The following is a 22,621-nucleotide window of genomic DNA, read 5'->3' as shown; positions in this document are numbered from 1 at the left end:
ATGAAGCAAATAGTTGGTTGGGAAAATTTGTGCCTATATGTGAGGAACAATAGAAGAAACGCTTAAAAGTAACCTTGCATGTCTTCCTTGGGTTTTGGAACCTGACAAAAAAACAGTAACTTGGGCAGGTGGCTGTCAGAGGCTTTATGCTACCTACTAGTACACAGTAATTTCTACAACTATGAGGAACTGATGTTAATGCAACAAATGAATTGCTGCAGTGAATCTGCATATTCTAAGCTTTCTTACAAGTATTACCTTGTAATTATAATTGCCTTTGTTATAAATTATAGAATCAGATGATTCATTTTTATATCACAGAAGCATACATCACATAACATACATCACTAAGAAGGGGACTGGGAATTAGAGTAGCTTGGCTTAGCTATCAGAGTAAGAGCCAGAATATCCTCTTGCTACAACAGGATCTTTTATCAATGAATTTGCATTTATTTGCAGAAATACAATCCACTATAGAAGAAAAGTAAAATAATTCATTTGGAAATATTTTCTGGAAGAACCATAATCTTTCTTTGTCTACCAGTGAATTTACTAGGAGGAAGCAAAAAATTCCATTATCTTTTTTAATGTAACAGAACATAGCTTAATGAAAACAGATGACTTTGTCATCCACCTATTGAGCTTTCAGATGAATTATTTCAAGTATAGACTTATCTTCTGCAGTTCCTTTTAAATGTTATGTCATTGTTAATGACACATGAAAGGGGAGGGACAAAAGCTACTCTGCAATTAATCTGCAAATTAATTTATAAAACAAATGAAATAGTAAGGAATTGGGCTGATTAATTTAATTAAACTGAGAAATAGCATTCTGTTCTTTTATATTATCCTTGAGGTGATAAAGCTAAGAGGATACATAGTAGGGAAGATTGAGAAAACTCATATACTATATATGTTAAGGAAAAAAGAAAAACAGATTCAGGATTATGCTGGTGAAAGAGAACATTAAAACAGCAAGTAGAGAAAATATTTTCCCACAGTTTTGGGGAAACTGAAAGCTTTGTGTTGCTATTTGTATAAACAAAACTTATTTGACAAGATTCAAACATAGCAATCTATGACAAGATAAACTATATAAATACAAAAATTTCAGGGAACAATTTAAATTTTAATGGTAATCTAAAAAAATGGAAATCAATTTGAATTTATTACAACTTGTCTCAATATAATGTTTTAAAAATAATAATTTTAAGACTAGGCACTTTTCTTGGATTTGTTCAATGCAATGTTATGCAATAATCTGAACAATGTTTTGGTAAAGTTACGCCAATATATATTAAATTATAAGAAGCTGCCAGAAAGCAACAGAACATGTTAGTAAGGTTACTGTAAATCTACAGGCCTATACATTATATATCTATCTATCTCTGAGATATCCTAAATTTAATATTGGAAATAGCCCCATCTGGATGATACATATTTGTTATTTACAAATTATTTTGCCAAAATAATCTACATCCACAATTTTATCTTGAAACCCTTGGCAATCGGTACCACTTGGTATCACAAATATTAATTGATAGTATTATAAAATTAAATTGCTTTAAAAAGTTTGGTAGGTTGCCCACAATAACTTAGGAAAAGAACTCTGCATTTCTGTTTTAACTCAAAAGTCACATTTGTCTATTCTTATACTTCCAGTCAGGTGTAGGAAGTGTTGCAATATATTGAAAGTTCTGGATGGTGCCCCTATAAAGTGATAGACATTTCTAAAAAGTCCTATTTCTTTTAAGTCTGAACATCTAAACAGGGCCATGTTCCACTTGCCACTGCAGAGTATTTTTAACAGTTGGAAATGTAGCTCATTTTACAGAATTACCAAAATAGAACATGCATGTTCAAGTTGAACATCTCCATGCATTTCATGCATTGTGCCCAGAACAGCCTGCAAGTGATTTCCCCTCTCGTGCAGCCTAGCAGCCCATGAGAACAGAAAGAACTCGTTTAATTATACAGACCTCCAACATTAAATTGCTATGTCTGACATAAATATTTTCCCCATTTACTCTCAAGGAATAAATCTGTAAAATTAAAGTACATAGACACACATAAAAGAGAACAAGGGGGGAGAAAAAGCCCATGATAATCAGAAAGGCCAAAAAAAGAGCTTAAAATTCAATAAACAGGGCTTTGAAATTAAATACAGAAAGGCACCATGCAAACACAAACTATAGAAGCTTCAAACACTAATAATGCAGTCAGCAACCTTCTTATGAATTTCATCCTCTTCCATTTCCGTCTATGTAGTGGAATCACCCAGAGATCAGCAAAAAAGGAGAATTAGAGGAAGCTACTGGAACATAACGGAATCTTTAACTGGAAATACTGCAAGCAACTTAACCTCTTTACAAGCATAGTATGTATTGGCTTCAAATATTGCTCAGTGTATTAAACGACTAGTCATCTACCTACAGCACTGTAGCAATGGCTGAAATGGAAATGCTGCCATTCTACAGACAAAACTCTGTATTAGTAGATTTTTCTCCATAACTTTAAAGGATTGTAAAAACAGAATAGTTTGAAAAAATAAATTTTTGAGTTTTGAACTTTCTGAGTGAGCTATTTTAATTATATTTAGAATAAAGTCTGCTGTCTATGCTCAGTAAAGTGGTCTTTCAGGATTTTATTTGTTTTGTTAAAAATGTTTGAAATTAACAGAGGTCATTCAAAGAACACAGCATAGTCCAAATAAAATTGATAAATTAAATTTTGGTACATATATAATATCAAACTCAGGTTAAGATTTGAACTTGCAGCTCTCCCACCCATCATACATTTCAATGCATTGTTTTATCTTCAAAACTTATTATCTATTACTATTAATACCTATTTATTTAGATATGTGCAAAATATCTAATTCAAACTACTTCAGTATGGTGTAGCTGTCAATGTTTTTAGCATGAAGCTGATTGTTCCATTGTATTTTAAAAGTGTTTTAAGTGCTGGGTATATTTCCAAAATGGTTGAAATAGACCATCTGTCTCTCATAATTGGGTTTTCAAGTCATTCTAAATCTGAAACATTTTGCCTACTCCTTGCATAAGCCAATAATGCAAATTACTATTTGCAACTGGTTGGCAATACATTACAAGAGAAGCACAAACTATCTTTAGATGCAATTGATCTGCATTAACAGTAAGACAAGACATTACTGGAGTAGATAAATAATGATACTGAAAATACACAAATACACAGGTCAGTCATATTAACACCGACGGATGGTTTTTGTTAAACACTGAATCATTTCTCCATTTGCGCAGTCAAGAGAGGGCATCTGGAATCTCTTGTTAACCATAGCATTTTGTATTCTAAAAATCTGGTAGTTAATCTTACTGATTTAGAGTTTGTTTGGGATAACACTGGACAGAAAATTTAAATCCAAAGACATGTAGAGCAATTATAATCAGAAAAAAATCAGAAGGTTTAACAATATTTAATTGCTTTCTGAGTAAATTATTGATTTTGTATAATCCATGTTGGAGAAGTTGGAGTGGGGCCAATGTAAACACCAGAGCAGAGGTAGCACAGGTCTGGTCCTTTCACTTATGAAATATTATTCAAATATAATACCAAATACAACTAATGACAAGTTATCTTCAACAAGATTAGCATGTTTAACATTTGCACATATGATTGGCATTGAAATATAGTTCCAACATAGGGCTTGCTTTAAATGTACTATATACAGAATTCAAGACTATTTACTCAGTTCTTTTTCTGGCCCAAGGGTTGTATTTGATATGAGTGGCACACATGATGCAATACAGGATGGGTTCGTGATTAATTTTTTTGGTTTCATTAATATTTAATTAAGTATAAGTATATTTAATGTCTGCTTTTCAATAGGTTTAATAAGTTCTAAGAAGCTTCTAGTTTTGGAAAACTAGGAAGCCACGACTAAAGTTTCAAAGGTCAGATACAGCTTTGCCATGATGGGACAAAAAGAAAATCAGAATTAGCTATTGAATTTCCAGCCCCTTGACCCCTGTTGAACAATTCCCCAAATCAGTTTTAAAAATCATTTATGTACAACAAAGTTTCACAGAACTTGCTTTGAAGTTGGTTTGTATCGGCAAACCCTAACTAAGATTGTGGTTTATTATGAGTGAAAATAAATGCTTCCAGCCTCCTCTTATATCTATGTTGGAGGAAGGAATAGCACACCATCTTGTATAAAGCCTTATTCTAATCATAATACACAACTGCTTATTGTTACATTTGAACAAAGCCTTTTGAGCATTTGTCAAAATGAGACACTAGTATCTAAAAGAAAGAGGCAGAAATATCTAAAGGAAATAGCGAGGAAAGAACACATATTAAAGGAAACCAGTTCAATTATTTTTCATATGACTAAGGAATGCTAAACAATTTACAGAATATTATGTCTAAAGGCCAGTTGCTTGTGTCAGAAGTTGTATGTTTCATCTTTGGGAATGCCTTGACCTAATCCATTTTGGAAGAGATATGCCATAGGAATAGCACCTAAGTGCATAGATTTGTATGGACTTGATTGCTACAAGCATGAAGCAAAGCTTCAATGTAAAAAGAGTTTATTTAATTCAGAGGTGTGTAATTTGAGGCCCTCCAGTAGCCTAAGATTGCGTTTCTGAAATCTGGTAGTCAGTTTTTGGCAGTGCAATTTTTGATTTATGAGATTCTAAATATATCAGGAAACATCTTAATGTAGCTTGCATTCTAAATTTTTTCTAAGAATAGTGTCAAGTAAATCATACTATTTATCTACTTTTTAATACTGCAGAATTTATATAGATGGTTATGTATCAATAGATGGCACTAAACACACAGCCACCTTGGCCTCATTCTAGAAATGCAGATTACTTCTGAACATGTATTAGCAAATGTATATACAAAAGACAATTAGGCAACTAAGTTACACACCTTCTCTTCCTTTGCTTTGTCTGTTAGAGTAGCGCCATTAAAAACATTCAGTGAAGTTGCTTTAGGCTCCAGGTTGCAACATAACAGAAGGACAGGAAGGGACAATGTGAGTGAAAAAGGAACTGATTAGAAAGTAAGGAGAAATGACACAAATAATGTGAAAGAGAGGAAAAAATGAGAGAGAAGTACCAGAAAGATACTGTTGAACATGAAGTGGGAGGAAGGAGATGTACATTTATGTAAAACTAGGAGATCCAGCACACTAAAGAAGACCATCTCAAACTAAATACTGTAGATACAGCCTCTTCACTTTCAGTAATTTTATCAGCTTCTCTGTCTATTGCAAGAAGGAAAAAATGTCCCCCTCCCATGGGTTACAAGCTAGTATCTGGTAAATGATTTATCTTCATTTCTATTACATTTTGGCTTTTCAGCCACAGGACTGAGAGTTCCTGCTTTCCATGCAGGTTTACTAAGGTTACTATAATCTAAAATATCTAAAACCATGTCCATTTCATGAATATCGATTAAGTTTGAGGAATGGGATGAAAGGGAATGAATGAAAGGTGAAAGCTAATGCATAAATGCATAAAATACAGAGTGGAGAGGAGAAAAGCAAAATGGGAGGAGTATAGTAATAGAGAAAGTCTAATCTTAAATGCAGACATGACCATAATATAAAGGCGTATTTGTAAGCAGAAGGAAAGCGTAGAGAAGAGGGAAGGGATAAATTTGTTAGTGAGAATTTTTACTCAAAAATGGGACAAGCAGTACTGTTAGAATATGAATGTGTAAACATTTATAAAGCCCCGTTTGTTATCTAACTAAACAACATACAATCCAAACATTTGGATTATGTCATCTCAAACAGCTTTTTGTTGTCTGTGAAGAGCAGTGTAAATGGAAACAGACAGACATTCAAAGATTTAGTAGAAGGGGAGACAGCAGCACAAGGATACACAATGCTTCTAATTATAGATCTCAAAAAATTTCCAGATTTTAAGTCACTCTTAAAAAGCAGTTAAATATTGTGAATGTTTAATCATTAAAGTACACACATTTACTATTCCAATAGTTACTCAATGGGTTGGAACCTTAAGAGGCAGATCATAATCTGATGTCATGTTATGTCAGTCAGTAGACCAGTCCACACCTTCTCCTACATAAGGTAAGTTATAAAAACAGCCATAGAGGTTGAAGCTACAATGTAACTACTACAACTTAGATAGCATTCCAATTTAATGTTATTTCTACAAAATAGACTGTTTTCAACAATCATACCTTTCCATCTTCTAATTGTGACATTTTAGCAATGCCTCCATCCACATCTCTGCCTTCCTCGTCTTTTAACTTGTGCTGTCCAGCTGTTTCAAAGGTCCTCTCACCAGCAGCAACAGAGAAATCCTTTAGCAGACTCTGGTCTACAATGCCTACTGGAGCTGTGAAAATACATTTTTTTTAAAAATCCCCTATTAGTTTTCAGATGAATTTTGACTTGTTTCCTTTAAAAACAAACAAGCATTCCACCAGGATAAGTGGTCAGGATCAGGGTTCAGACTCTCTGGTGGTCAAAACCAACTGTAGGGGGGAGGGGGGTCATATATTTTTAAAAATGATTAGTCTTGCATGGTTAACTGGGAATTAATGTCACAGCTCAATCTGGACTTTGCTCTTCATTTGGCCTGTGTTTGTTTGTTTTACAAATCTGATATAGACTTTGATATAGAAATTAAAACTTGTATACTTCTTTCTTACCCACATTATCACCAATGAAGTAAATTTATCCATGTGGGGTGGGTGGACCTTATTATTTTAAGAGACTATGATATCACATAGTTTGAGAAAATATGCTATGTCAATGAAGTTTTACAAAGGGGAAATAAAACACAGTAAGACAGAATTACAATAAAATTACAATAATGTTTAACTATAAGCAAATGTTACAGAATATAAATATCACTAGATACATGTTATATAGGTAAACTATAAAAACAAACTACATTTATCACAATAAAGCATGTAACAGTTGCAGTATTTATAACCTGCCCTACTATTTCTGCATATTTGTGCATATGCATGCATAAAATGAAAACTGCTCTATAAATTAATATTACGAAAGCTTCTGATTTACTGCTGAATGTGCTAGACAATGTCTAATGCTCCTCACGCAAATAGCAGCTTATAAACTACTGCCTATGGTATGTTTGGTCAATCCATACATAGAACAAAAATCAGTCAATCTGGACCATATTCTCCAATTAATTTTGAATTGGTCAATCCACTTGTTTGAATTTGGATGAGATATTTAGCTGTAAATAAACTATGGACAAATAGTTTGACATCAACAGTTCTGCAAGAGGAACTAGCAGCAACTTTTATGGAACAGTTCTTCAATGCATTTTTTTAATCCAACCCAATCTATTATATACTGAAAAAAGTAGCATTTCCACTGAAAAAGTAGCATTTCTATTTTAAAAAGAAGTTCAGCAGGATTTCTCTCTTAAAAAACAGGTTTGGCAAGACCTATGAAAAATGTAGTTACAACATGAAAGCTAAAGGATAAACAGGGTTACCATTATTCCAATGTATAAGATTCTTGTATAAGTAATAAATAAGATGATCACTAGTTTCTGTCCAGCTCTTACCACCATCAAGACTCCTGGAAATCCGTTTGCTTGAGGTCCGTTCAAAGTATGGGGCAGGTCTATCTATGAGATTGCTAGCCTGGCGTGTTTGTGCTTGGGTACGTCCACTGTAGCGGAACTTGGAGCCCAGTGTCAGAAATTTGGCTTTTGGAGGCTGTTCTGGTGATAAAAGCCTACAACCATGAAAATGTGAACAAGGTGATTTCCAGACTGTAAAAGGATAGTCACTAAACACAGTACTTCCTTTTTTCTTTAATAAATTATACCAACTAATTTCTAGGAATTATAGAATATCTCAAAATATTCCCTTCTTTAATATTGTCTTTTGCCCATATGTCATATTTTATTTTATGACAAGGATGACATTTTATTATAAAGTTCCTGCCAAAAATTGTAATTCATCTGCTACAGCAAGATTTCAAATGCTTTTAAGCCATGGAATGAAAGGAAAGGAAAATAATGAAAGGAAAATACTGGAACCCCAGATCACGATAAAGCTATAATGAAAAAACTTGCAGCATATGAGTGACTTTCTCCCCTTAAGTCTCTTATAGAATCTATCAAGTTTTTGTAGAAATCTAGAGTTACATGAGATATAGTTTCAAAAACCTTGTGCTAGAGCAGTATTTTTCAAACTTGGCAATTTTAAGATATGTGGACTTCAGCTCCCAGAATTCCCCAGCGAGCATGCTAGAGGATTATGAAACAGAGACAAAAATATTTTCCAATGGCAATCTTCATATTTTAGAGCACGGGTATCAAACTCAAAGCCTAAGGCCTGGATCCAGCCTGTGCAGCCACCCTGGAAACAGCTACGGACCAATGCCTCTTCCAGTGAAAATGGGGCTTGGAGGGCTGCGTGTGGCCCTCCCGAGCACCGTTTTCACTGGCAGAGGGTTGCAGGAAACCACTGCAGCTGAAAACGGAGCTTGTGAGGACTGTGGGCAACATTCCCAAGTTCCATTTTTGCTGGCAGAGGGTTGCAGGAGGCCGTTGAAGCCAAAAATGGAGCTCGCGAGGGCTGCAGGTGGCACTGCCATCTCCATTTTTGCTGGCAGAGGGTTGCAGGAGGCCGTTGTAGCTGAAACGGAGCTTGGGAGCCCATTTTTGCTGGCAGAATGCTCTGGCCACCATAGGCTCCCCCGACATGAGTGATGTTGAGCTGCCCACCCCCAACCTGGTCACAGGCCCCCTGGCCCCCTAAGGTCAAACACAACCCTGATGTGGCCCTCAATGAAATTGAGTTTGACACCCCTCTTTTAGAGAATAGACTGAGTGTTCATACACTAGTTTCTTTTCTACCACATTCCCTATTTTTCTATATTCAATTTCTTGTTCCTAGCAAGAATCCTACGACTTAAGTACAGTACAAGGCTACTTTAGTATTACAGAGAAAGTAAGTTTTAGAAGGTCTGTATTTAAATGTATAAAAGGTAATCAAGTGAGAGAAGAAAATAAGAGGCAAACTCTAACCCTAACTATCATGAAGGAAGTTGATCTACTCTTGGATTAATGACAGTTGGAACTGCTGTATTCTTTTGCATGCCAGCTCCTCAGAAGCACACCATGAATATACATCATTCGTTGTAAGACGTATGAATTACTATTTATTTCAAAGACACCTGCATAAAATCTCTGAGTTTAAAGGAAACAAATGCTAGTAACAAAACAGTATTTTTTTATTCTTCTCCTAAGAGACTGCTCTTATTTAATGGTACAGTATTCAAGGAGCACTTGAAGATGAAAGTTGTCTTAATCGTAATTATTATAGTTTACATGCCGCTTCGTATTGGAAGACTATGAGGCTTATAAAAAACAAGAATACAATTGTAATTAATCTAATGGCCACCATTTGCAGACAACATGATCTTACAAGTCTAAAAATGTATTTCTGAAGGATAATCTTGTTATGGCTCCCCATTAATGTAATGAGAACGGTTTCATTCAAATATTTTGGGAGAAAGTTATTCCCAAGAAGGAGGATCATTGCTGAGTACACTTGAGTCTGGGTTTCCTGAAGATGGCATTCCCTCCATGATAGAACTATCAAGAAGTCCACACTCCCACCTTGCACTAAATGACCATATTCAATTGAGAGAAAGCAGCCGTGAACCATTTCAGATTTAAATGTGACAACCAGCACCTTAACTGGCAGCAATAATAGCATTATATGGGTAAACCTTAGAACAGACATAATTACACTAGCTGAAATTTCAAGGATGATCTTTAGAGGTAATCCCATGAAAACACATTGCAATAATCCTCTGCTGTGAAGTGACACAGGTATGAGTGACTGTGAGTAAAGCCTCTTGATTCAAGAAAGGCCACAACTGGCATACATTATAACTCTGGGATTGTGAGAATTCAAGTGGGAAACAAGCTTCACCTCAACCCTAGCAAGACTGAGTGGCTTCCGGATCCTTAGGTTCTGGGGGCTTACCATTTTTAAAGCTGGATGTGTTGCACTACCCCAAGCAAGGCCTGTGCACAATTTAAGGAATTTTCTGGACACATGATTCCTACCTAAACAACAGTTAGCAATCATGGCTCGGATGCCTTTGCACAGCTTCTTGTTATACACCACTTGTACCTGTTACTGAACAGGGAGGTTCTACTCTCACTTAGGCCCTGTCAGCTCCCAAATAGATTACCATAAGTGAGACTGCCCTTGAAAAACATCCAGAAGCTTCAGTGCATATTAAGCCATGAGTTACATTGGGTGCCAGTCTGCTTCCAGCTTCAATTTAAGATGCTGGTTATAAAGACCTAAATGGCATGGGGCGGGGTTATTTTTGGGACTGCTTCTCTCCTGTTACATCTACCCATCCCATCATGGCAAACAGAACGGGCAGGCTGCCATCAATTAAGGAATATCATCTGACAGAATTCTGGAAGAGAGCCCTTTTTGCCACAGTGCCTGTCTTTTGGCATATCCTCCCCTGGAGGTCAGACTGGCCTCAACCTTGTCTACCTTTTGAAATGCTGTGAAAAACATGGTTGTGCCAATGGGCTGGGATCTGGTTATAGTTTGGAGACTGCTAGCTGTTATTGATTGATCCATAATTTGTACTTGCCTGCTTTCTGGGTTTTCTGTTTCAATTTTGGTTTTAATTAGGCTTTTTATTTGATTTTAAAGGTTGCCGTGTTTTTACTGCTTTCCTGAATTGTGTTCTTTGGTTGTTTTTAACTGTAAGATGGGTAGCTGTACAAATTGAATAAATAAATCCTGTTTCGTTGTTACTCTTTTACGTGAACCTCATTATTAGAGTTGGACAGTAATACAAATTCCAATAAATAGATGACAAACTAAATGAATAAATAGCATATAGTATCCCATACACAGTGCCTGAGGATGCAATCTCTCCCCACTCCCCATTAAAAACTCAGCTATTCGGGAAGCAGGTTAATCACCAAAGACTAGTGCCCCTCCAACTTTCAACTCTGGCTGTTGGTACAAAAGGTCAACATGGTCCATAGCACTGAAGGCCACCCAGAGGTCAAGGAAGATCAAGATAATTTTACTACCTCTTTCCACATTCTGTCAAATATCAAAAAAAGCAACCAGTCCTGTTTTGATTGTCCACTTGGGCCTGATTCCTAACTAAATAGTAGATCCAGATAGCCTATTTCATCCAGGGCAGTTGTCAACAGTTTTATAAAATAGTTGGATTAGATGATGATTACCCAAGAACAGGTTATTACCATCACCTTTTTCAAAATAGAGGGCATATACCACTACCTACATCCAGTTCCTATCAGTTCCCTGGCTGTTTTCACCAACCTGGTAGAGCAAGGAACTAATCAACAGATGGCAAAGCTAACAATGCAGATGATACTGCCTTATTTTCTTAGCAGTCATATGCTGAAAACAATCCAGATAATTCCAGAAATAAACCTGTTATCTCAGCTGGATTTGCCCAGCTGGTGTCCAACTCCAAGTTAATATAAGTGATTTTATCTTCCAAATGCTGAAGTCACAGCAATGGCCTAGTAGATCATTTTCCAGTTTTATTTTTTCTAAAAGAAACTATGAATGTAATACTGTTAAGTCAAGATTTGAACTTCTTTGGATTTTCTGCATAATGGCATCAGTTGTAAGAAGGCAATATAAAATAGTAGGGGACCTAGAACAATTGGCATTGTTAGAAACACGCTTTTGTCCCTATTTAGAGTAAGAATGAAAAATGCTTGGGTGTTTCTTTATACAAGATGTTCAATGTGAAAATGTCACCAAAAAATAAAAATAAAAAATCACTGCAGAAAAACCAGAAATTTTAAAGACATTAATTTGCAATTCATTAACCAACAAAGAACATTGTTCAGTTAAAAAACAACTACATTGCTTGTAGGAAAGGTCATTAGAAAGTGATTGGGCCATTACAGGAAAACGTCCTTGAAATCACACAGGTGTCCCAGAAAGCAGACATAAAAATGTGCATGGAGTGAAAATTAGAATAGTTCCTGTTTCGTCGGATGACCATAATCACTTAATGAAAGCTTAGATACTAAGCTTTCATTAAGAACACTTATGTTGCATATACAGCGTGAGATAGGACACACACTATGCATTTATTTTATTAAAAAGTTAACCACTTCCAACATTTTGGTGTGTGTACATTTAAAAAAAATGTATACCAGGCTCCAAAATTGACTGTAATACTAGTGCAGTTTATTAAGAACTAAATTCCTGCAAATTTTTAGTTTCTCTTTGATTTTAGAAGACATTTTTCTTAATGCAGGCTTTAAGCTAAAGCAAAGTGTAATTTGGTGCTTCAGAATAAAATTTGGTACAATTGGATCAGACACAATTGTTAGTGGCTTTATAGATAAGTGTCTGGCATTTCCACAAGTGAGAATAGCTCTTCCTAGAACAGTATTGGTGAACATTTTCAGCACCAAGTGCCAAAACGGGAGCGTGTATGCCGGAAATTGGAAAAGCAGCCACACAGTGTGTATGTGCATGTGAAGACCAGCTGGCCAGTGCGCGTATGCGCACCGGAAACTGAAAGAATGTCCGGCACACGTACAATAGGTTTGCCATCACAGTCCTAAGACAGTCCATTGATATGCCTGATCCCATCAGCAGCCTTATCTATCTTCGCTTGCTAATCATTGCCTCATGGAAAGTCATTTTTACATCATCTAGGACCAAAGAAGTTTATTTAGGGCTATGAAATCTTAAAATCTTCACAGGTACTGAAATACAATTCTCAGCAGCTCCTGCCAGCTAAATATGTGGTATGATGAAAGTTGTAATTCAATAGCATTTAAAGTTAGAAAACCAAGATTTCTACCCTAATATGTTGTAGCAATAAAACTACTGTTATGAATATTTATTTATGTATTGTCTGGAAGGCAGTTTCTATGGGTAGATTGCACACTAGTGTCAGTAAGCTTATTCCCCATGTTAATTATATTCAGGGGAAAAAAGATTAGAACTGATATAATCCAAAGCATTAGTCAGTCACTAGATTGAATACAGATAGTCCTCACCAATTGCTGTGTTCAATGACTAAAATTACAACAGTTCTGGAAAAAAATAACTTCAAGAATAATGCATACATTTACAACCTGTGCAGCATCCCTCATTCGTGTGACCACCAATGTTCCCTCTAATTTTTTTTCAGTGTGAGCAGAAAAGTATAGTGTTTGAGCAGCACATTTTCATGCCTGAGCACCTGAATCTTTTTCATAGATGTCACTCAAGACAACAAAATCAGTGTTATTTGAAACTCAATTCTACCATGTAAATATCCATTAAGTAAAGAAATCTCCCTATACAGGTAGTCCTCAATCTACGGACATAATTGAGCCCAAAGTTTCTATTGCTAAGTGAGACATTTGTTAAGTGAGTTTTGCCCCATTTTACAACCTTTCTTGCTACAGTTAAGGGAATCACTGCGGTTAAATCAGTAACCTGGTTGTTAAGTCAACCTGACTTTCCTGCTGACTTTCCTTGGCAGAAGGTTGCAAAAGGTGACCCCAGGACACTGCGACCATCATAAATATGAGACAGTTGCCAAAGATCCAAATTTTGATCATGTGGCCATGGGGATGCTGCAATGGTCATAAGTGTGAAGAACAGCTATAATTTATTTTTTTCAGTGCTGATGTAGCTTTAGTCATTAAGTGAACTGTTGTAAGTTGAGGACTATACTTTCCCCTTACTATCCAACAGTCTGCAGTGATATTAGCAAGTTATGAATAAATTACCAACTGATGTAGATTAGCAATTGGGGCACTTAAAGAAACAAACAAAGAGGGGAGAGGATTGAAGGGAGGGAGGAAGGAAGGAAGGAAGGAAGGAAGGAAGGAAGGAAGGAAGGAAGGGAGAGGGAGAGAGAGACAGAGACAGAGACAAAAAAGGAAAGAGGAGAAAGAGAAAAAGAAAGGGGAGAGGAGGGCGGGAGGATAAGAAAAAGGCAGAAAAAATAAAGAGAGAGAAAGAGAAATGGAAGAAAGAAGGAAGGAAGGAAAGAAAAAGGAAAGAAAAAAGGAAGAAAGAAAAAAAGAGAGAAGAGAAGGAATAGAGGCCAAAAAAGCAAAAAGGAAAAATAGGGAAAAAAACTTTCACTGGAAAACACTATTTTTCCATCAGCGCAAAACTTTCCTAAACAAGGTTAATTTTCCGGATTTTGACTTTCCGGTCCAGGTGGACCAAGAAGCCTTTATTTTCTTTTTCTAAAATCAAATAAAATCTGCGGAGCACCAGCTTGGCTCCCCCTTCCTGCGAAAAAAACCTCAAGCCCCAATGCTCCAAATGCAGAGGCTGGATTCAGACAACATGTGCACACCCGGCATGGGTTTCCACTTGCTTGCGTGGCAAGCGCCTCCCATACACCTGCATCTCGGAAACGGAACCAACTGCGGGGAGCCCAGCCAGCCATGGGAGCTTAGCTGACAAACTGCTCTGCATGTCCCGTGGAGAGTTGGCTGCTGCCATTGCTGCTGCCACCGCTTCCCTCCTCAGTAGCTTTGATCCAGGAGGGAACGGCTTCCCTGTCAATCAGCCACACGCCGACGGAGGGAGCCCAATCGTAACCCTAGGCGGCCACATTTCTGTTGGCCAAAGGCCCGCCCTCCTCTGGGTGTGTCCAGGCACTATAGTATCCCGGCCCAGCTGACAGAAGCCTCCTAGCCGCCTGCAGACTAAAGTCCATCATGCTAAAGATCACTGCGCGGCAGTTAGAAACTGCTGCACTGTGTTTTGTTGCCCCCTGCGCGGCCACGCACCCACGCACCTTAGAGGGAACAGTGGTGACCACCCCTGCATTCAGTGCTTTCTTGTGCCTGACTTGTTTTTTGCTCTTTGCAGAGCAAAGATTGAAAGGATGGGATTACAACAGAGTAAGAAGGCATGCATTGAAAGCAATGTAGTGGCATTGGCAGTTGTGAGCATGTCACAATTCCCCATAATGTGCCAGCTTCTTCTCTAATAATCCCTTACTCCAAGCTCTCTGATCCACAAGAGGGAGAAGGAAAACACATCAATTTCTGTAGGCAATCTCACCTGTTCCTGAGCATTCCTCTCTTGCAAATCAGAGAGATTGGAGAGTGGGAAATAAATCAGGCTCTTTGCATAATATGCTGGCATCAGTACACTACTTCCAATGTGCATTCCCCATCATGTGCCTCTTTATTCTCTTGTAATTCCTTACCCTCCAATGAAATTAAATGCAAACATTAATTTACTTCTTCCTAATTATCCCATTGCTGCAATGAGCATTCCAAAACAAAAAAAAACTGAAAGTGTGAAATTGATTAGCCTTGTCAGTTTTGTGAAAGTTCTTCCAGCACCTCTAGTTACCTCCAATTTGGGGAGTGGGGGAAAAACAGGCAAATGAACGCAGTCTAGTCACATGATTTTCCTCCTAGCAACCACTTTATTTAGTGATAAGAGTTGTTGGTTGCAACTGAGTTCAGTAAACCACAATTTAACTAGCATTAATGTAATCCTTAGCATTAATATAATCCTAAACTTCTTTTATACTATTAAAAATGTAGATTCAGGCACAAAATGGGCAATTTTGGAAAAAAGGTATGCAATCTCAGAATGACATATTTTCAATCCAGAATTCAACTTATACAGCTGTGTGAAAAAGTCCTGCACACTTTACGCTTTACAGTTTATGACATTTTTGGGATAGGCCATTGATTTTATGATATTTTATGCTAACTGCTATGCAAATATTGTTATATTTAAATAAATACTGGTGGTTTTTAAGTGAAAAGCATAAGCTTTTTGTGATTTGGTGATGTTTGGATGGGGATTGTGAATTTTCTTGCATGCTTACAATGTAGTTTACAATGCATGCTTACAATGACTATGAAAACAGATTAACTGATGCATATCCAAATTACGTGTTGCAATTACTAAGGCCAATGCTAGTGTTTTGTTAACATTTTTATTGTTTGTGACCCTGAAAAGGACCATTTAGGTAAACAAACATGGTTACTAATATGAAATTGGCCAGCCCTTATTGCTTATCACCAGGTGGCATCGCTTTGGCAGAGACTATAAGCCTTTGCACGTGATCTTTGGTGACAATGTGGTGCCAGGCTGCAATAATGGATTCAATCAGCTCCTGCTTGATCTTCGGATGTTTCTTGCTTATTTCGTAACCAAGCATGGTCCACAAGTTCTCAATTGGGTTCAAATCCAGGCTCTGAGCTGGCCAATCCAGAAGTCGAACACCATACTTCTTCATTCACTGCTGGACAGACTTGGCTCGATGACAAGGAGCGTTGTCATCCTGGAAGTAAAAGTCCTTCCCTACAAGTTACTGAGCTGAAGGAAGCATGGTCTTTTCCATGACTTCAACATACTGTTTGGAATTCATGATTCCCTGTACGATTTGTATCCAACCAATACCAGAAGTAGGGATACAGCCCCAGATCATCATGTGCAATGGATGCTTCACAGATAGATTCAGGCAGTACGGCCTAAATTCTTCAGCTGGAAATCTTCTGACATACTTATTGCACTGATTCCCAGTCAAGTAGAAATTGCTCTCGTCACTGAAGATGACCTTGGCCCACTGTTTGTTGGTTCCCTCGGCATACTTATTGGCCTACCCACATCCACGAGAGCAGTGAGTGTCTGTGAGCAAAGGTTTACTTCGAGTCCTGCAGCCTTTGAGCCCTCTAGCAGGGTCTGATACGCACTGTGCTTGTGCACACTTTTACATCACATGTTTCACCCCAAATTCTTGTAATTTGAGGTGAGGTGAGCTTCCTGTCAGCCACTGAAATGCATCACAGAGCCCGATCATGCCGTTTTGTCGACTTTCTTGGTCTTCCAGAGCGGAGCCTGTCATCAACTGAACCAGTTATTTGGTATTTTTCAACTACTCTGCTCACTGTGGTGTGATGGCATTTCACTCTCTTGGCTATTTCTGTACAGGAGTAACCTCTTCATGATGCACAATGATGTGATGCCGCTGCTCAGTACTGGTGAAAGCAAAGGCCTTCATCCTTGCCCACAGCCAGAGCTAAATTAAATTTCTCAATGCTTTTCATGCCTATTTATAGTCAGAGAATATGACAACATTCATTGGCTCATAGATTTAGCCTCTGTGCATTTTGATTGGTCAGCCAAAGCTCGTTGCTGATTGGCTACTTTCGAGCCTAACATTCTCGAAAATTCGTTGTTTGTTTTAGCACATAAACTCACTCAAAACCTTAAAAAGACTTTGGTTATATTAATAAAAATTATGCATCTCAATCCAACTACAGAAATTTTCATCAAAGTAGTAATTTTGTGTGGTTTCTATGAGTGAAAAGTTGATTAGACATGTAAATACAGCTTAAAACTGAAAGCGTGCAGGACTTTTTCACACAGCTGTAAGTATAATGTATCAAATATAAAAAATCTGATAATAAACGGAATGCAAAATAAATTATTTAGGATGTTAGATATGTTAAAGCCTCATAAAGAGCATTAACTTCTCCTCCATACCAAGCCATTACTTGCAGAGCCTTGTGTCTTTCCAATAAAAGATTACCAATGTTTCCAAATGGAAAAAAATCATTCTAGAACATTTTTCTGACAAATTTGAAGACTGTCAATGCTGTAATTAAAATGGTGATACCAGAAGATACTAATACATGACAATAGTTTTTCTGCATTTTGTGCAGTTTACTCTCCTTTTTCCTAGTGTTAGGGTTTTTTTTCTGTCTTCCATCTCTAATAAAAATTTGTTGGTTTCTGGATTATTCTTGTATAAGGATTGAATCAAAAAGTCTTTAGCATTATTTCTTTCAAGGTCCCAGTATTTTCTGCCACCCTGAGCAGGCTTTTAAATACAACGGAATGAGATTCTAATCAACAGAATGCACAAATGCAGGTATTAGTTTTATTTGCACACAGCTGTGAGTTGCAATCACCCAGCACCATTCAATTTTCCTCCCCAGTGAAATCATTTTCAGGAATGAATGAAAACAGAGCCCCATATGCTGAGCAGTTTGATATCAATAGGCATGCTCTTTCAGATAACCTTGTCTTAAACCACTTAAGGTTTTAGAGGCTAAAACTAGCTCCTTAAATTAGAATGAAAACAACCTAACTCCTGTAGAACAGATGTAGCAAATAAGCTTAACATGATCACTTAGCTCCAACAAACATATGTGTTGCATTTTGTGCTTGGGAGTTCTTGTTCATAAATAAGGGCAGTCTTCCATAAAGTGTATAATCAAACCCCCGTGACTGAAATTGCAAGCAGGCTATAGAGTGTATATGTGAATGACATTAATTATTAATTAAAAATAAAAGTAAACTGGACAAACTAACATTTTTAGATGATAAGAAAAACAAATAGCAGGTAAAAATGAATTCCCAGTAGAAGAAAAAAGAAGTCTGAGATAAATCTAGTTCTTGAGTCCAATAATTTGTCTGCTGAAGCTTTCACTGGAAAGCAAAAAGGAGACGTGGTTTGCAGGTCAAAAAGCCAATGAACAGTAGCAGCACTTTCTGTCTGCAGGGAAAACTGGAATAATAAGGCAATGTTGTTTTCACTCAAAATTCTTTCTAAAGCAAATTCCCCTCTAACAAAATATTCTATATTACCATAGCTAAATTATTACAGCCTACATTTTATCAACAGAAACATAGAGAATCTACTATAATGAAGGCAAACAATATTGAAAAAAATGTGCTTAAAGATGGGAGAATATTAGGATTCAAAACAGAAATCTATTTTTACTAGAAACCTTTCATTCTATTTATTGAGTCATTTATTGTCTATTTTACTAATTGATGCCCTAGGTATCTATCTATATGTTACAGATTGCCTAGCATAAACATTTTGCAAACAACCATGATGGGGCCCACTGTTATCATATTACAGATGGCTAAAGAAATAATCAACTTATCATTTATTGTATCATAACAATATTTTAGGAGAAAAACCAGCATATAGCTTAAGGGAAAAAGCTAGGGGCCTTTTGTTTTGTTATTTTTAATAGGTTACACTGTGACACCATGTCATGATAGACCAAGGGAATAAATTAATACCAAATCAAACTGCACATGGGATATACACAAAGTTATAAGGAATGTGTATTTTTGTCACAGGCTAAAAGGAAGCTCATTTATCAAAAGCTATTTTCATATTTAAAACTTTTCCTCAAACACATAAAACCCATTAATTAAAAATGTAAGTTTTACCTATAAAAAGTATGATGCTCCACACAAACCTTCCATAATCGTTTTGCAGCCCTATGATTTGACAGCTTAAAGCCAATAGTACTCTCAAACTGCTCCAGCTGAAAAAAAATTAATGCAATCAGATTATGATTTTTGAAAACCATTTGCGCTAGCTAACTGTTTAGACCTCATATTATATTTTGTATTATGATTCATTTTCATTATTTCCCTCAATTACAGATACTAATAGTTACAGAAAATAAAGAACACCCCTCCCTGATATTTATAAATATTTGGATGTCTTTACTGGCTGGTTCCTGGGATCCCACTGACAACTTTCCATACGTTGCTTTCCTTCAATAAGCACTATAAATTTTGTAAAAAAAATGTTTATTTTTGTTGAGTTTCATATGCAAACTAAATTTTACTTTTAAAAAATTAAGATTATAGCTCCAATTGTACATACTGTATCTATCAAACTAAATCAGTGGGAATTAAATTTTTTTAGCATTTGATTTCATTTACTCTTAAACTTAATGTAATCATTTTCAGTCACTTGGTGCAGTGGTTAAGATGCTGGGCTAGAAACCAGGAGATTTCTAGGCCAGGTGACTTTCACCTAGTCACCCTCTCTTAGTCCAATCCACTTCTCAAAGTTGTTGTTGTGGGGAAAAGAGGCAGGAGTATTGGATATGTTCACTGCTTTGAGTTAACTATAAAAATCACATCATCACCATTATTGTCACTACCATCATAGAATGCAATTTAATTAACTCTAAACCAGAGGCTCAAATGCATCACTCAGAGGCTACAATTCAAACATAATATAAACAAGTTACGAATGTAATGGAGTCTGCCCATTCCATTCGTAACCCAAGGATTCGTGGAAGTGAATATTCTACCTTGAACGAGATCACTCCCTCCTTTTGCCCACGCATTCACTAATTGAATGTGAGGCTCGTTAAATGCACATGAGATATTTCAGGGTGGGGAAGGCCAGGGAGGAGGGGGGTACTGATGGAACAGGCCATCTGCCTAAGACCACCTAAGGCCTCCCCAACCCACTGAAATACCTCATACTCCCCACAATGCTTCCCTCCCCCCCCCCTGCAACCTGCTGCGCTGGTCACTTACCTTGTGAAGATCTAGCAAGTAGTCTCCTCATAGGTTGCTATTCAAAATGCAGCTTCTGAGGGCCAAATCTGCCCCCGTGCAGGCTCCATTTCAGCCTGCAATGGGCCGGGGGAAGCATGCGGAGGGCTGAACGAAGCATCGGAGGGCTGGATCTGCCCCTCAGAAGCTCCATTTTGGCCAGCAACATGCCAGGCGAGGCCTCTAGATGCTCAAACGGGCCTTCAGTGGGCTGGATCAAACCTCGAATCCATTTTGGCCAGCAATATGCAGGATAAATGTTGCAGAGCCTCTGCAGTTGTTCGTAAGGGTAAACAACTGCCGTGGTGCTGCAAGATTCATAGTTTTGGGCCTTGTTCGCAAATGCTATGGGGCGCTTGTCACGTACGTTCGAACATTCGCTAAGGGAATCCGGGGATTACCTGTACAGATGACTAACTAAACGCTTTCTTGGAAGTCTTTTCCATAACATTTAACATACAGAAAATCTATTTCTAAACAAGACAAAATTGCTGCAAACTAGGAACTGGTCTGACATAATTAAGAATGAAAATGAGAGTGTCTCTATTTCCTATTATAGTTAATGTTCGGGCAAAAACATGCATTCATTTTTGTATAATTAAGCTTTGCACTGATTTAATGAGCTGCATACAGTACACATCTGGGTAAGTGTCAAAAAGCAAGTCTACAATTGATTAGATTCTATACTAATTCATTTGTAGGACAATTTTTTTGAATGGCATTTGGAATCTTTTTAATGGCTTATGAATTATTAGTGAACACCAAATGCTTTAAAAACATGTCTTACTGTTCATTACTTATGGATTTGAACTGGTGTATGATTCTGAAAATGAAGCAACAAGAAAACAAAATACTGTAGAAATATCAAAGTGTTGGAGAATATGTTTTTAGACATATTCAATATAGAGAGCATCCCAAGAAGGCCATGCACCAGCTGAAAGAAGCCTTTCGGTAGCTATGGCTGCTTTGCACTATGGGTCTTCAACAGATCTAGTATGATTTTTAAAAAAAAAACAAAAAAACACTTTACCAGGCAGATACATATCACACTATGAACTACTGAACTACCTGACATGTGTTCATACAATTTCTGGCATGTAAATCATGATATCAAGTACTTACTTCAGTTGGTCTGATTTTAATATAGAAATTACTGCGTTTATAAGAAATCTTCAAAATTTTGGGCCATGCAAAACGATTTATTCGAAGTCTGTCTTTGTAAATGAGTAGCCCATTGGCACAAACCCCCAACATGATGTCCACACCTTCAGAATCCTATCAAATTAAGAATGAAAGCATTTTCAACCTGATTACAGTAGGAATACACATAGGCAGACAGACAATAAGGCAGCAGGAATACAGATGATTATATTAAGTCATGGAAATTTAGCTGAGCAACGATACTGAATCTAAGAAAATACTTCAGAAGTAGACAGATAGGCAGTTGATAATGAAGGAAATATAAAATTATAAGTCATTGCCTTGTTATATAAAGTTGGATATACTGAATATCAAAATAGTACACAGAAGATAGAAATCCATCATATGAATGGAAACAAAACACATTTTTAAAAAGTTTTAATGATTAATAATCTGCATATAGTTTAATCTATTCAATTTTGTAGTATGCAGTATTGTACTTAATATTTCAAGTCATACTTGATATTTGGCTAGTAGTCTCCCTATTAGTAGAGGAAACCTATCCTGCTTTAAAACGAAAGCATGGGAGAACCCATTTTTTACAATAAATCTTTTACAATGAAGCATTTTATAGATGCAATTTCAAGGGCAAAAGCAAACACACACACACTGCTATATGCTAAAAGTTGTGTACAATATTTCTCTGTGGAATTTTCATTCATCCCACCTACTTTTTCAGATCATTTTGGAACGTTCACTACTTCCCCATTTCCTCCATTGTACTAACTGCAGCAATATGTTGATAACAATAAGGAAAAATTCCTAGTTGTGAAACTGTCAGCATGATAGTCTTTCATTAATACAGTTAACAACGGTCCTTTAAATGTACTGGGTGAATAGCAGTTTGGCAACTTCACAAATATTCCTTTAGGGCAAGTGCTCAGATTTTTTTTTCTTTTTTCTTTTCAAATGGCAACAGGCTAATATAAGTTCTGGATAGAACTTACAGAATCTGGGACTAGAAATGGTATTATGTGCAAATACTATCACTTCTCTTTTCACATCTACCATCTACTACAGAAGCAGCAGCACTGGGAAAGGTAATTTCCCCCCAATAGTA

General features: G+C 36.8%; 1 protein-coding gene across 22 annotated transcripts in view; it reads right to left on the bottom strand.

Moving 5' to 3' along the window:
- Positions 1-22,621, bottom strand: part of EPB41L2 (erythrocyte membrane protein band 4.1 like 2) — a 103,254-nt gene that overhangs the window by 15,277 nt on the left and 65,356 nt on the right. For 10 of the 22 annotated variants that reach the window (XM_087718485.1, XM_087718483.1, XM_087718491.1 and 7 more), the window contains exons 9-14: positions 21,484-21,636; positions 19,231-19,328; positions 7,566-7,738; positions 6,202-6,359; positions 4,921-4,986; positions 2,228-2,260 (exon numbers count right to left, since the gene is read on the bottom strand). In XM_087718485.1, coding sequence (XP_087574611.1) covers positions 2,228-2,260; positions 4,921-4,986; positions 6,202-6,359; positions 7,566-7,738; positions 19,231-19,328; positions 21,484-21,636 — 681 coding nt within the window. Of the gene's footprint in view, positions 1-1,979; positions 2,043-2,227; positions 2,261-4,920; positions 4,987-6,201; positions 6,360-7,565; positions 7,739-19,230; positions 19,329-21,483; positions 21,637-22,621 lie in introns of all 22 variants that reach the window. The other 12 variants (XM_087718487.1, XM_087718493.1, XM_014066034.2 and 9 more) reach the window with 4 other exon arrangements.

This window comes from Thamnophis sirtalis, unplaced genomic scaffold (genome assembly GCF_051295495.1).
Source record: "Thamnophis sirtalis isolate CommonGarterSnake01/CBP01778 unplaced genomic scaffold, rThaSir2_p1.2 scaffold_6, whole genome shotgun sequence".
NCBI lineage: Eukaryota > Metazoa > Chordata > Lepidosauria > Squamata > Natricidae > Thamnophis > Thamnophis sirtalis.
This window is presented reverse-complemented; position numbering and strand designations above follow the sequence as displayed.